Source organism: Prionailurus bengalensis, chromosome B3, assembly GCF_016509475.1.
Source record: "Prionailurus bengalensis isolate Pbe53 chromosome B3, Fcat_Pben_1.1_paternal_pri, whole genome shotgun sequence".
NCBI classification, from domain to species: domain Eukaryota; kingdom Metazoa; phylum Chordata; class Mammalia; order Carnivora; family Felidae; genus Prionailurus; species Prionailurus bengalensis.
The window spans coordinates 489,477-501,864 of NC_057355.1; the positions used below are offsets into that span (position 1 = coordinate 489,477).

General features: G+C 45.3%; 1 protein-coding gene across 1 annotated transcript in view; it reads right to left on the reverse strand.

Moving 5' to 3' along the window:
- Window positions 1-745: 745 nt before the first annotated feature.
- IREB2 (iron responsive element binding protein 2) overlaps window positions 746-12,388 on the reverse strand; it is a 47,628-nt gene continuing 35,985 nt past the window's right edge. Inside the window, exons 16-22 of the mRNA XM_043554574.1 lie at window positions 11,908-12,032; window positions 10,543-10,647; window positions 10,306-10,448; window positions 7,213-7,360; window positions 7,004-7,126; window positions 4,859-5,044; window positions 746-3,749 (exon numbers count right to left, since the gene is read on the reverse strand). Of these exons, the coding sequence (XP_043410509.1) occupies window positions 3,639-3,749; window positions 4,859-5,044; window positions 7,004-7,126; window positions 7,213-7,360; window positions 10,306-10,448; window positions 10,543-10,647; window positions 11,908-12,032 (941 nt within the window). The 3' untranslated portion in view covers window positions 746-3,638. The remainder of the gene's footprint in view (window positions 3,750-4,858; window positions 5,045-7,003; window positions 7,127-7,212; window positions 7,361-10,305; window positions 10,449-10,542; window positions 10,648-11,907; window positions 12,033-12,388) is intronic.

Below are 12,388 nucleotides of genomic sequence, written 5' to 3' on the forward strand. Positions count from 1 at the left end.
CTGTCCCCCTTCCTCTCTGCCCCTGCCCTGCTTGCACTCTGTGAAAAACAAACATTAAAAAAAAAAAAAGCCATTTCTTCCTATAATAGTTTATAGCATGAGACCACCAATTCAGTCCTAAGCGTTCACTTTAACATAAAATACCTCCATAATGAAAGATGTATAGCATGAAAGTTATGTGCACAGGTCCAACTCCTTCACTACTATGTATTTAATGTTTATACATAAAGTGCTTTATGAGGCATAGACGAATCAGAGAGAACCAGAAGTGGTAGGTGTAAGTTACATTTTCAGCTTGATATCAAGACTCAGTCAACAGGACAGGGTTGCTTAGCACAGCGGGCAGTCTCCACCTCATGAATGTTCAAGAACAGGTTGCCCAGCTGGCTGTCACTTGTAGAAGGGATCCTGCTGCCACTCAGAGTGCAGGCTTCTCAGGTATAAAATGTGATTCCATGAACTTACGTACCTGTTGAACAACCCCCAGATCGAGGTCAACTTCACCGATGGTTCCCACTGGCGGGCTATGCCCACCGCACACTGTCACCTTTTCATTCTCCTTGGCCCCAGACTAGAAAGGAAGGCTGGACAGAGGGGCGAGGACGACCGTGGCTCATGTTCTGGCAGCCACACTGGGAATGACTAACATTTAGGGAACATCCTCAAAGAGGAATTTCTGGATGCCATCCTATTTAAGTTACGGTGTTTTAGTTTTAATCACCACAAAACATTTTATAACAAGAGATGTGATAATACAATTTTCTTTATTAAAAATAATTTACAGCATCAATAACATATACACAATTGTCATCAACTGAACTTTGCCTCCAATATATTTTTATACAATACTTAACATTATTGAACTTAAAACTGTTACACTGTTTTGTTGGCTTTAAATAATAGACAATGATTTATAGTTACTTGAGATAACGTGGTTTCATAGCCATATATGTAAAATTGATAGAAACATCGGCACTATCACACTTCAGGGGAAAAAGCCACTAACAGAGCCTAAATCTCTCCCCCTCTTTTTTACTCCAAGTCAAACTAAGACAGAGTCAACACCCAGGATCTCAGTACCTTCTCCTAAACCTAAAGGCAAAAGACAGGTGTCTTTTAAAACCACAGTAAGACGTCAGGTCCTAGCGTCGCGTCATCCTGTCACCCACCACCGGGAAGGCGAATGCACGCGACACGGTCACCATGTGCCGGCACCCTCTGCTCTGGCTTCCTCTTAGCTACGTGCACTCTGCCTTTGGAGCCAGGAGGTCAGCTGCCCAGCAAACACTGAGTCGCCACGGCGACTGGCATCCCTCTCATTCAAGCGTCAGCCTAGAGGCAAAAGAGGTAACAGCAACCACCGTCACCTTGGAACCTTTCCAGCTGTGATAATGGCCAACTCCATGGCTGGACGGGAACCCCCACGCACTTTGCTGCACAGGAACAACGACCACTGAAGGCAGGAAGTGTGACAATGGCAGGTGGCGTCATTTTTTTAAAGATGAAAACAATGCTGCTATTGGCAATACCTTTGAAAACTGTACTTTAACTTACAACACTAATTTGCTGCTCTCGTGTGCCTATTATACTTCCTTTCCACAACACTGTGCATTTTTTTAAACAAAATGACTCAGAGATAGTCAACAGAGGAGGTAAATGAAACAACAAAAGCCAACAGATGTCACATCTTCGCCAACAGAGGATGCGGCCAGAGGCAGGACCACGGGGCGCACAGCCGGACTCTGCGCCGAGGGTGGCCGTGCTCCAGAGCCTTCTGCCCGCCGCACGCTGGCGCGGGGCTGAGAGCCCGGACAAGGCGGGCTGGAAAGTGAGCGCTCGGTTCACAGTGACCACCTGTGTCATCGTGACCTTGCGTCTCGGCTGCCGCCGATGACATCCAGGCCTCTGCCCACAGCTACGTGATACAGCACGGCTGAAAAATGACACAGAGGTGTCTCCACGGTCTGGAGTCACCACTTCTTCCAAGCATGTAACAGGTACTGTAACATTCGATGTGTAAACCCTCCCTTCCTAATTCATGTTTTCAGGTAAATTAAAAACACATGCACCGACAGATACACAGGCATAATAAAATATCGCGAACACAGTATGAAAGTACCAAAGAAAAACAGTTATAAAAATTTAAATAAAGAAAAATCATTCTGTCGGACTCCAGTCCATGTAATTGTCTACAGACAATTTGCAGAATATTTTGAAAAGATTACGACTGTGTGATTGTTCGTGTGCAAAGCTCTCCACGGTCACACCCGGCCTGGCGGTTTCGGCACCCTATCGACACGGCTCCTCCCGTGTGGCAGGAGCCGCCCCGAGCCCCAGCGGCCTCACTGGGTCAGAAGAGCCCCATGTAAAAAAACACCTCTACAATTAAACTTTCGCCTGCTAGGTTCAGTTTCTTAATTTAAAAAAAGGCATAGGACTTTCTAGAATTAATTACCCAACCTTTTTCTTAAAAGTGGCCAAATGTCTTGTTGACAGAACACTTGCTGTGGCGAACAGACACGTACAGAGAGAAAACGGGATATTCAGACAGCAACAATTTAAGTGTTTTATCCTGATAGTCAGCTTTGGTTAAAACAAAAACATAATTAATAGAATCATGCATCCCAGATAAAATAAGGATTCAAAAAGACATAAAACCAATTTAAATAATTAAGAAATAACCAGCATTTAAAATATTCTTAAGAGTTGAGCGACCATATAATTTAGGGTGGATAATTTAAAAGTCTAGAGGAAATAATTTCAGCATTTAACGATTAAGTAAAGTTCTCTTTAACAACTACAAGAGTGTGGAATTTTGGTTAATGATACCTAAAATAATAGGTTATAGGAAGTAACAGTATCACATAAAGTGAGCAAAACAATCTAATCCAATTAATAGAATACCATCTGAGGCCGGCCAGAGGGTCACAGGAGCAAATTACTGAACGGTATGTGATCTGTATTTTCGCCGGTAACACATGATCCTATACAACCAGCTCCGTCTTCGGGCCTGGAGGAAACCTTGGTAACACCGGACAGGGTGATCTGGTCAGGGACAGGTTCTGTCCCTTGTGGTTTGACTGGGACTAGGATAACCCTGGCTTATAGTACAAACATGAATGCCAACTATGTCCAGTTCAATTCTGAAAAGGAATTAATGTAGCTGAAAGTCCATTTATGATCAGATTCCAATTTCCACAATTTTAGAGTCTAATCTGGCTTCTTACATTTCAACCCGCTGGTCTTAAACCAACAAACAGTAGTACACAGTTTTGTAGGTGCAAAACTAAACAAACAACTTCAGGAAGGTTATTCATATAAGAATCTTCAACACAAATTCAAATTCTGCCTTTATTTACAAAATGGTCTGATAAAATACCCCCGTACTTACAGCCTCTCCCACAGCACACCTCACACGTTGATTTTAGCAATGTTAATAGCACCATTCGTATATTATTTAAAATCAGAAAGATTTCATTTCAGTCACTATGTTGATTCATAATCATTTACACCCACGGTGAGATCGGGGAGCGCACGGGACCGTCTGCGGCTCCACGGCCAGGATTCCGGGATCCAGCACAGAAGGCTTTTTGTATTTGCGGTTACCAGTTCGGAAAGGTATCTGTGTTGAGTAGATACTATGAGAATTTTCGTGCCACAAAGTTTAATAATCCTCCATGTTTGTATAATGTCACTTCCACATCATTTTCAAACGAAGCAATCACGCCGAATACTTTTCCAGTGCTTGTCTTTAAACAAACAGAAACATCTCGTATGAGCGGTGAAACCTTCCACGTGTCCCTCAGACCAGCTGTCCTCACATTCAATGACTATACCTGCCAGACTCTGTCTGAGAAACCTCCTGCCTGGAAAAGACCTGACATATCTAGCCACGGGCTTCATGGCCAAGTAGAAAATCAGGTCATCTTACCCATATTTCTACATGACAGTTACCGTATCATCCAGAACAGCCAAATGACATAGATTTTGACTTATAACTCGAGAAATGTTACTGTTTATTTTATTTTTGAGAGAGAGACAGAAACAGAATGTGAGCAGGGGAGGGGCAGAGAGAGAGGGAGACACAGAACCCGAAGCAGGCCCCGGGCTCCAAGCTGTCAGCACTGGGCCCGACGTGGGGCTCGAACTCACGAACCTCGAGATCGTGACTTGAGTGGCTACTGAACTGACTGAGCCCCCCCAGGTGCCCCGTTCATCGACATTTTATATGAAATATTCGTTGCATGTTACATGGCCCACTTCTCTTTTTTTCTTACTTGTAAGGTCTGTGTTTCTCTAACCCTGAACACTCAACTCTGGCTTCTCCTGCAGCCACGTATAAGCCCGGATTAAAAGCAGATCAGGACAGGGGCGCCAGGGTGGCTCAGTTAAGCGTCTGACTCTTGACTCTGGCTCAGGTCATGATCTCACGGTTCATGAGTTCAAGCCCCGTGTCAGGCTCTGCTCTGTGAGGAGCCTGCTTGGGATTCTCTTTCCTTCTCTCTCTGCCCCATCCCCATTCACACACTCTCTCTCAAAATAAATAAATAAACAAACTCGAAAACAATTAAAAAAACAGATCAGGACAGAAAGAGCGGACAACCAAGAAAAGGGAGCGGGCACGTATAACTGGAAGCCCATGTGTCTCCTTTTTTACTGGACCGTCTAGTGCTTTCTACTTTTCCTCATAGAATATCAACTACATTAACGTGGGTCTGAATAAACAGGAAACAGTCATCTTAAACTACAATTTACGCTGACATTAGTATTCAATACACAGTGATTGTTTTTATTCAATTTACAACCATCTAGTTAGGTATACACCATGTAATCACGTACTTGAGGATCTTAGAGATACCTTTATATTTAACGTAACTCCAGGAGACAGTTCTTCAGGAAACGTTAAAGAAAATGTTTCTCTGCCAGAGAGGCCCAAGGAATCTGCATTTTCTCCCGGCAGGAACTGAAGCGGAGCTATGCCAACTCCAATCAAGTGGTCTTTGTGAATTTTTTCATAACTTTCAGCCAAAACAGCTTTCACACCCTGTAACAAATGTGCATTTTATTTCTTCCAATCATCTCTTGAACATTGCCTTCTTGGAGCATTTTAAAGGGAAAAAAATTCTACCTGTAGCCTATGAAACTTTTTTAACTGAACACTGCATACTGAAGGCCAGTAATGTATGAAAGTATTTACAGATTTTTATGCATCTTTAAGTAGCTCCCTAACTTCTACCCACCCCTCTGCCTTTCCAGGGCTGAGCTCGGCCAGCACTGACCAGAGCGAGAGCCCTGCAGCGGGGCGGCTGCTGGGACTCCGAAAGGGCTCAGGAGGGTCTGTTTGATCCTGGCAGACCCCACGTGCACGCTCCCCAGCACTGGCTCTTAAACGGCCCCTAGAACCCAGGGGTACAAAAGGACGTCCCCACAGCAACAAGGAAACCGGGTGCGTGAATTCTGAACATGCTTAGAAGTTACAGGTAAGTGACTCGTTGAAACCACAGAAATCATCAAGTGTAACATTTAGAGAGTGACACTGATAAGGCTCAAGTCCATTCTCAACAACTAAAAACCTATTCTCTGGAGAAAATAAGCCGGAGAGGCTCTAGCTCCAAGTTGCCCAACTTTTCCACCGCTGTCCTCCTAAGGAGCGCCCCACGGACGCCCACCCCCAGCCGTGACCTCCTCCTCGCCGCCCTTCCCAAACTTGAATGCCACAATCACAGCCCGTGGATCTGTTTAAGAACCATGTGTACACCGGGGCTTTCCACACAGGAGGAGTACAGTTCCCACCCCTCTGTGGCTGCTGTCACCCTGTGGAGAACAGGTGTCCTGGACTGAGGGGCACCGGGCACCGGGGCGGGGGTGAGAACAGCATCAGAAACGGGAATTAGCTGGAAGTCTGTGCCCGGAGTGCTGCTCCTTCTTCGGGAAAACTGGCCTCAGAGAGAACACCTGCAGGCACGGACATACGGGGCTCTCCCAAGGAATCCAACCATCTATGCCAAGGCCCAACAACTGACAAAACCCAGCCCGCGCCCCCAGCTTGTATAATCAGTGTTTCAACGTCTGACCGAAGAGACAGCCTGGGATCAAATACGAGGAAAGCCTCCAACAAAGAAAACGACGACAAAAGACTTCTGAAAAAAGGGAACCTGTACTTATAATTAATATTCATATTAGTTATAGTTAGTATCTCAGAAAGATAAGACAATTGGGCTCATTCCTACAACTATGAGTATTCACATTTTTAGGGGGGAAATTAAAGATTCAAGAAGAATGAAGTGCGCGTGACCATGACAGCTATGAGGGCTGTCCTGACCGCCTCTGTGCGTGAGAGCCGGGCAGAAAGCACCTGTCCGGCCATCCTCTCCAGCGGACCCCCATCTGTGCTTCGGCAAAGACACAGGTGCACGAGAAATGCCCTCCTGGCAGGCAGCCAGGTGCCATCATCTCCTACTAGTAAAACCGGGCCGCTTGGCTCACTGTCTGAGTCCGTAAATGGAAAGGGGGCCCGTAAACTAGCAGTGGGCACACGTAATCCGTTACAGAGCACCCACCAGTTTCAGACCCGATCTCCTTTTCCTCTACCACACGGACTTCTTCAGGAAGCTTGATACAGGAGTATTACAACGCAACCAGGTTGAGTACAAAATGATTACTTAAAAAACCCCACGAATACGAGATCCAAATAAGCATGAGAAATCCAAATGAGCAAAACATACTTTGATAGTATGTTACTGATAAAAGGGAACATATGAAACCCAAGTTTAAGAAAATAAAACTTAAGGGGCGCCTGGGTGGCTCAGTCGGTCAAGCGTCCAAGTTCAGCGCAGGTCATGATCTCACGGTTCGTTGGTTCGAGCCCGGAGTCAAGCTCTGTGCTGACAGCTCAGAGCCTGCTTGGGATTCTCCCACCCTCCGTCCCTCCCCCGCTTGCACTTGGTCTTCAAAAATAAATAAATAAACTTAAAAAAAAGAGATAAAAGTTAAGAATCAATACCAGCAAATATGGTCCTTTGGCAGCCCAGTCTCTTGAATTTCCTGAACCATATTTCTTTCCTGCTAAAATAATCAGCGGGACACCTTCTTTCTGGTACAGCTCTGCCGCCTCAAACACATCTAGCTGTTTAGAACAAACACAAAAATCTGTAACACAAATTCGGATCTAGTTAGCAAGCAGTTGCCTGAATGCTTTGTAAACGTCCTTACCGTCTGTCCCGATGGAAAATGAACTGTTTTGGGAGCCGGTTTCCCAATGAACTTATTGAACAGCTTGATGTTTGCAAAAGTGCCTCTCGTCATGACCGCGTCATTGCCCCTCCGGGCTCCATAGGAGTTGAACTCACGAGGAGTAAGGCTACAAGAGAGTCGTGAAGTGGGTTTCATTCCGGATGGGAAATAATCACATGTTACTGATTTTTAAAACTTACTCAAAAACACTTCTTTTATGATGGAAAATTTCAAGCATGTGCACAAGTAGAGAAAACAGCACGGTGAATGCCCAGCTGCCCACCATCAAACTATAGCAACCAACCCACTCTCCCCGTCTCCTCTATGATCATCCCCTATTAGACTATTTTTTTTTTCAACGTTTATTTATTTTTGGGACAGAGAGAGACAGAGCATGAACGGGGGAGGGGCAGAGAGAGAGGGAGACACAGAATCGGAAACAGGCTCCAGGCTCTGAGCCGTCAGCCCAGAGCCCGACACGGGGCTCGAACTCACGGACCGCGAGATCGTGACCTGGCTGAAGTCGGACGTTTAACCGACTGCGCCACCCAGGCGCCCCCCTATTAGACTATTTTGAAGCAAACTCATGTAACGTATATTAACACTATATATCTCACTATTTTTCTTTGAAATATATGAACGCTCAAAAAATATTAATACCAAAAAAAATAGCACAATTTCTTAATATCAATCAAACAGCCAGTCAATATTCCAAATGCCTCCAAATCTGGAATCAACCATTTCTCCAAAAAACGGTGACTCGTATTGGCTTCCCTGCTGAGAAGAGAGCACTCCTATGAAATCTCGCCTAAGTCGAAATGGCGTAAAGGAAGATTATCCACCTCCTTCCAGAAATTCACATTGTGCTGCTCTGCTTTTACCAAAGACCTACATGATATGTGGGTGATAACGGCCTTTCCCCGTAAAAGCAAAAACCTTTAGATTTCTTTCAGTTAGAGAAAACCGGTACTACCATCAGTCCTTCATACAAGCGAAGTGCAACGCCAGCTTGCAGACAGCGGGGACAGTGACACTAGGAAGCAGCAGACACTGTAACCTGGTCGCTATGGGTGTTCATTGCTGCTGGACTGGTCACAACACACGTGACCTTCTAGGCACAAGAAACGACTCAGTATAAGGAACAACCAGCAACCGACTTTTAGGAGTCTCTAACCTGGTTTCTTATGTAAAGGCAATACGTTTTGTAAACCTATACATTTAAATTTCTGACTTCAAAATAGAGATGATGAGAGTTTCGAAGGATCTTTTTTTTTTTTTCAACGTTTTTTATTTATTTTTGGGACAGAGAGAGACAGAGCATGAACGGGGGAGCGGCAGAGAGAGAGGGAGACACAGAATCGGAAACAGGCTCCGGGCTCCGAGCCGTCAGCCCAGAGCCCGACGCGGGGCTCGAACTCACGGACCGCGAGATCGTGACCTGGCTGAAGTCGGACGCTTAACCGACTGCACCACCCAGGCGCCCCGAGTTTCGAAGGATCTTAAAAACAACTCTAACTGATGAGAACTACCGAATTAAATGCACTGACAAACTCATACCAGAAACTAAAAAACACGTAGAAGTTATGTATCTGAGAAGAGTGGGGACTTTCTTTTGGTGGATGCTATGTCACAATTGTGACCAAGACAGAAATGACAACCAAAAAATATTTAAAAACTTATATTTCACACCACTATAAATAAAAGCCATGTGTGTAACAAATGGATTCACCTTGATCAAGTTATAGCAAATGGACTTAACAACTCCTACCAAAAAATGGCTTTTTAAAAAACATTACTTTTATTTTTTTTTATTGGGAGGGGCAGAGGGACAGGGAGACAGAGAGAATCCCAAGCAGGCTCCATACTCAGTGCAGAACCCAACACGGGGGCTTGATCTCACGACTGTGAGATCATGACCTGAGCCGAAATCAAGAGCCAGATGCTCAACTGACTGAGGCACCCAGGCGCCCCCACAAAATGCATTTTAATTCATACCAAACTTAGTTAATCAGAAAAAATTTAAACACAAAAATATTTAAACACAAATTTCAAAATAGCACTGGTGAGATTAGAGTAGGAGCTTTGCAGCATCACTACATGTGCAACCAAGCTATACAGCACTGACGTTTATACGATACTTTGACAAAAAGCAGGCTCTTGAACAGCTCCAGCATCTAAAGCTAATCAGGCACCAGTACAGAAAATTCTGCCCCTTACCAAAACTTTGTCTCTGGTGTCTGAACGGTTCTGGATAAGAGCAACACTGTATTATTAATCATGTAGAAATGAAATAAAATTTTTCTAGGTTTAGATTTCTATCTCCTCTATCAGTGATGTTTACATCCACTTTTAGTAAAAATATAAGCTCAAGGCACAGAAATTCATTGTCTTTTGATCTGACACAGACCAAGCCTAGCTTCACGCACGCAGGTTTCAGAATCCACAAAACACACAAAAAATTCTGCACTCCGGCAACGGGAGGGTGTTCCAACCAAACCATCAGGCTTCGTGTGGTGGGTCAAACCAAGATGACTGTCTGGCAAAGTAGTACTGAAAAGACAATTCTTGCTTCCAATCAGGTGTGAATTTAGACTACAAGGGCTTAACTTAAAACAGCAATTTCCGTTCCTAAAGCTAAAAGCAAGAACAGGCCAGTTACTGCTGAAGTCAGATACAGTGACAAGACACGGTCTGTGGTGATGCCTGTGCAGCTGAGCCCTGGACAGCAGGGGGGCTGGGGAACCGACCCTGCACAAAGTCACAAGTCTGACTCCCCAAAACTTAACACCCTTCTGTGGACCGGAAACCTTACCCGTGACAGAGAGTCGATGAACACCTGTGCTGGGTTGGATGCTTTCTCTCCACATTCTTACAAGGCAGCTAGAGAACAGGAAGTGCTACTCAGAGCATCACAAGCAAGAAAAGAGACTTACGGTGCTGAGCCACGTTTATCAAAACAAATCGGAGCTGTTCAAGGGTCAACTGTGTCTACCGGGCAAAGGAACGGGCCCAGTACGTAAACGCTCTTCGTCAGCGAGGCGGCTGAGTGCGCGCCCGCGGCCACACACCTACCCTCTGTGGGTCAAGTACTTGGCCGCCGAGCTGCTCCTGGCGATGCTGCCCGCGGGTGAGATGTGATCTGTTGTCACGGAGTCTCCCAGATACAGGAGGACGTGGGCATTTTCAATAGGCTGGAGGGCAGCTGGCTCTTTGGTCTAAAAGGTGAAAACAGTTCAAGGCATTTACTCCTGATGAGGTCTTTTAGTTCGTAACAACCCTGAAAAGATCAAGTAGTAAAATCGTACTCACAAGCTTGTCGAAAAATGAAGGACATCTGATGTAAGTAGACTTCGAGTCCCACGGGAACAGAGTGGAATCCGGTGCCTCTAAGCAGTTCCACCGCTTGTTTCCCACCTGTGAACGTGGTTTGGCGGGTGAACAAAGAGCAGAGAGAAAATGGAGTCACAGAAAAGAGGTTTATGAAAATGACTGAGAGAATTAAAAGGTACTTACGTTAGAATGACCAAAAAAAGGCCTTATTCATTTGGAAAGGAAGCTAAGATAGTGCATTCTATAAAATTAAGACATTTTCGGACAGAATGAATGAAAATCTGCTCAATGAATTCCAGCACTCTGGATTTTCATGAGTACCTGAAGACTTAAGTTTTAATATAAACTGGACATCGTTTATAGAATCCAAACAAAGGTAGAGGATTTAGAAAGAGTCCTATGTGCAGCTAAAGAGAGACTGTGGTGGGCACACTGCTGGTCTTTAAGAACATCATCACGGGAAGGCCTAGGGGGGCTTAGTCCGTGAAGCATCCGACTTCAGCTCAGGTCATGATCTCGCAGTTCGTGGGTTGGAGCCCCGAGTGGGGTTCTGTGCTGACAGTATGGAGCCTGCTTGGGATTCCCTCCACCCCCCACCTCTCTCTCTCTCTCTCTGCCCCTTCCCCATTCTCACATGTTCTCTCTCTCCAAAATTAACAATGAAAACTGTATGTTCAAAATCATGTAATTTTAATTTTTTAAAAAATATTTGAGGGGCGCCTGAGAGTCGGTTAAGCGTCCGACTTCAGCCAGGTCACGATCTCGCGGTCCGTGGGTTCGAGCCCCGCGTCGGGCTCTGGGCTGATGGCTCGGAGCCTGGAGCCTGTTTCCGATTCTGTGTCTCCCTCTCTCTCTGCCCCTCCCCCGTTCATGCTCGGTCTCTCTCTGTCCCAAACATAAAGAAAAACGAAGAAAAAAAAATTTTTATAAAAATATTTGAGAGAGAAAGCACAGTGAGTGAACAAACAGGAATACAGGGAGGGGCAGGGGCGGAGAGAGAGGAGAGAGAGGAGAGAGAGGAGAGAGAGAGGAGAGAGAGGAGAGAGAGAGGAGAGAGAGGAGAGAGAGAGGAGAGACAGAGAGAGAGAGAGAGAGAGAGAGAGAGAGAAGGAGGGAGGGAGGGAATCCCAAGCAGGCTACATGCTGACAGTGTGGAGCCCAACGCAGGGCTCGAACCCACGACTGTAAAATCACGACCTGAGGAGAAACTAAGAGATGGATGCGCAACCAACTGAGCCACCCAGGCACCTCATAATTTGAGTTTTTATTAAATTCAGAAAGACACATGAAATCAAGAAATACTGCCATTTATTAAACCATTTAAGAAACAGATGAGCCTCTTACCTCTATTTTCTCTTTCAATGTTTTAAACATGGGCAATATAACACGCTCTTCCTCCATCTGATGAACTTCCTCTCGACTGGGCCAAATATCCTGCAGGTAAATGTTCCTGCCGGTAGCGTCAGTCCCTGGTTAAAAAATTGTAATACGAAATTTGGTATAACAAGCAATTCCCTCGGGGCGCCTGGGTGCCTCAGTGGGTTGGGTGTCTGACTTCAACTCAGGTCATGATCTCGCGGTTCATGGGATTGATTGAGCCCCGCATCGGGGTCTGTGCTGACAGCTCAGAGCGTGGAGCCTGCTTCGGATTCTGTGTCTCTCTCTCTCTCTCTCAGCCCCTCCCCTGCTTGCGCTCTGTCTCTCAAAAATAAACAAACATTAAAAAAATTAAAAAAAAAAAAAAAAAGCAATTCCCTCAAGGTGTTCACATCTTCTCACCGATCTATCATAGAAACCAAGTAAATTATTCAACACCAGAGTGAGT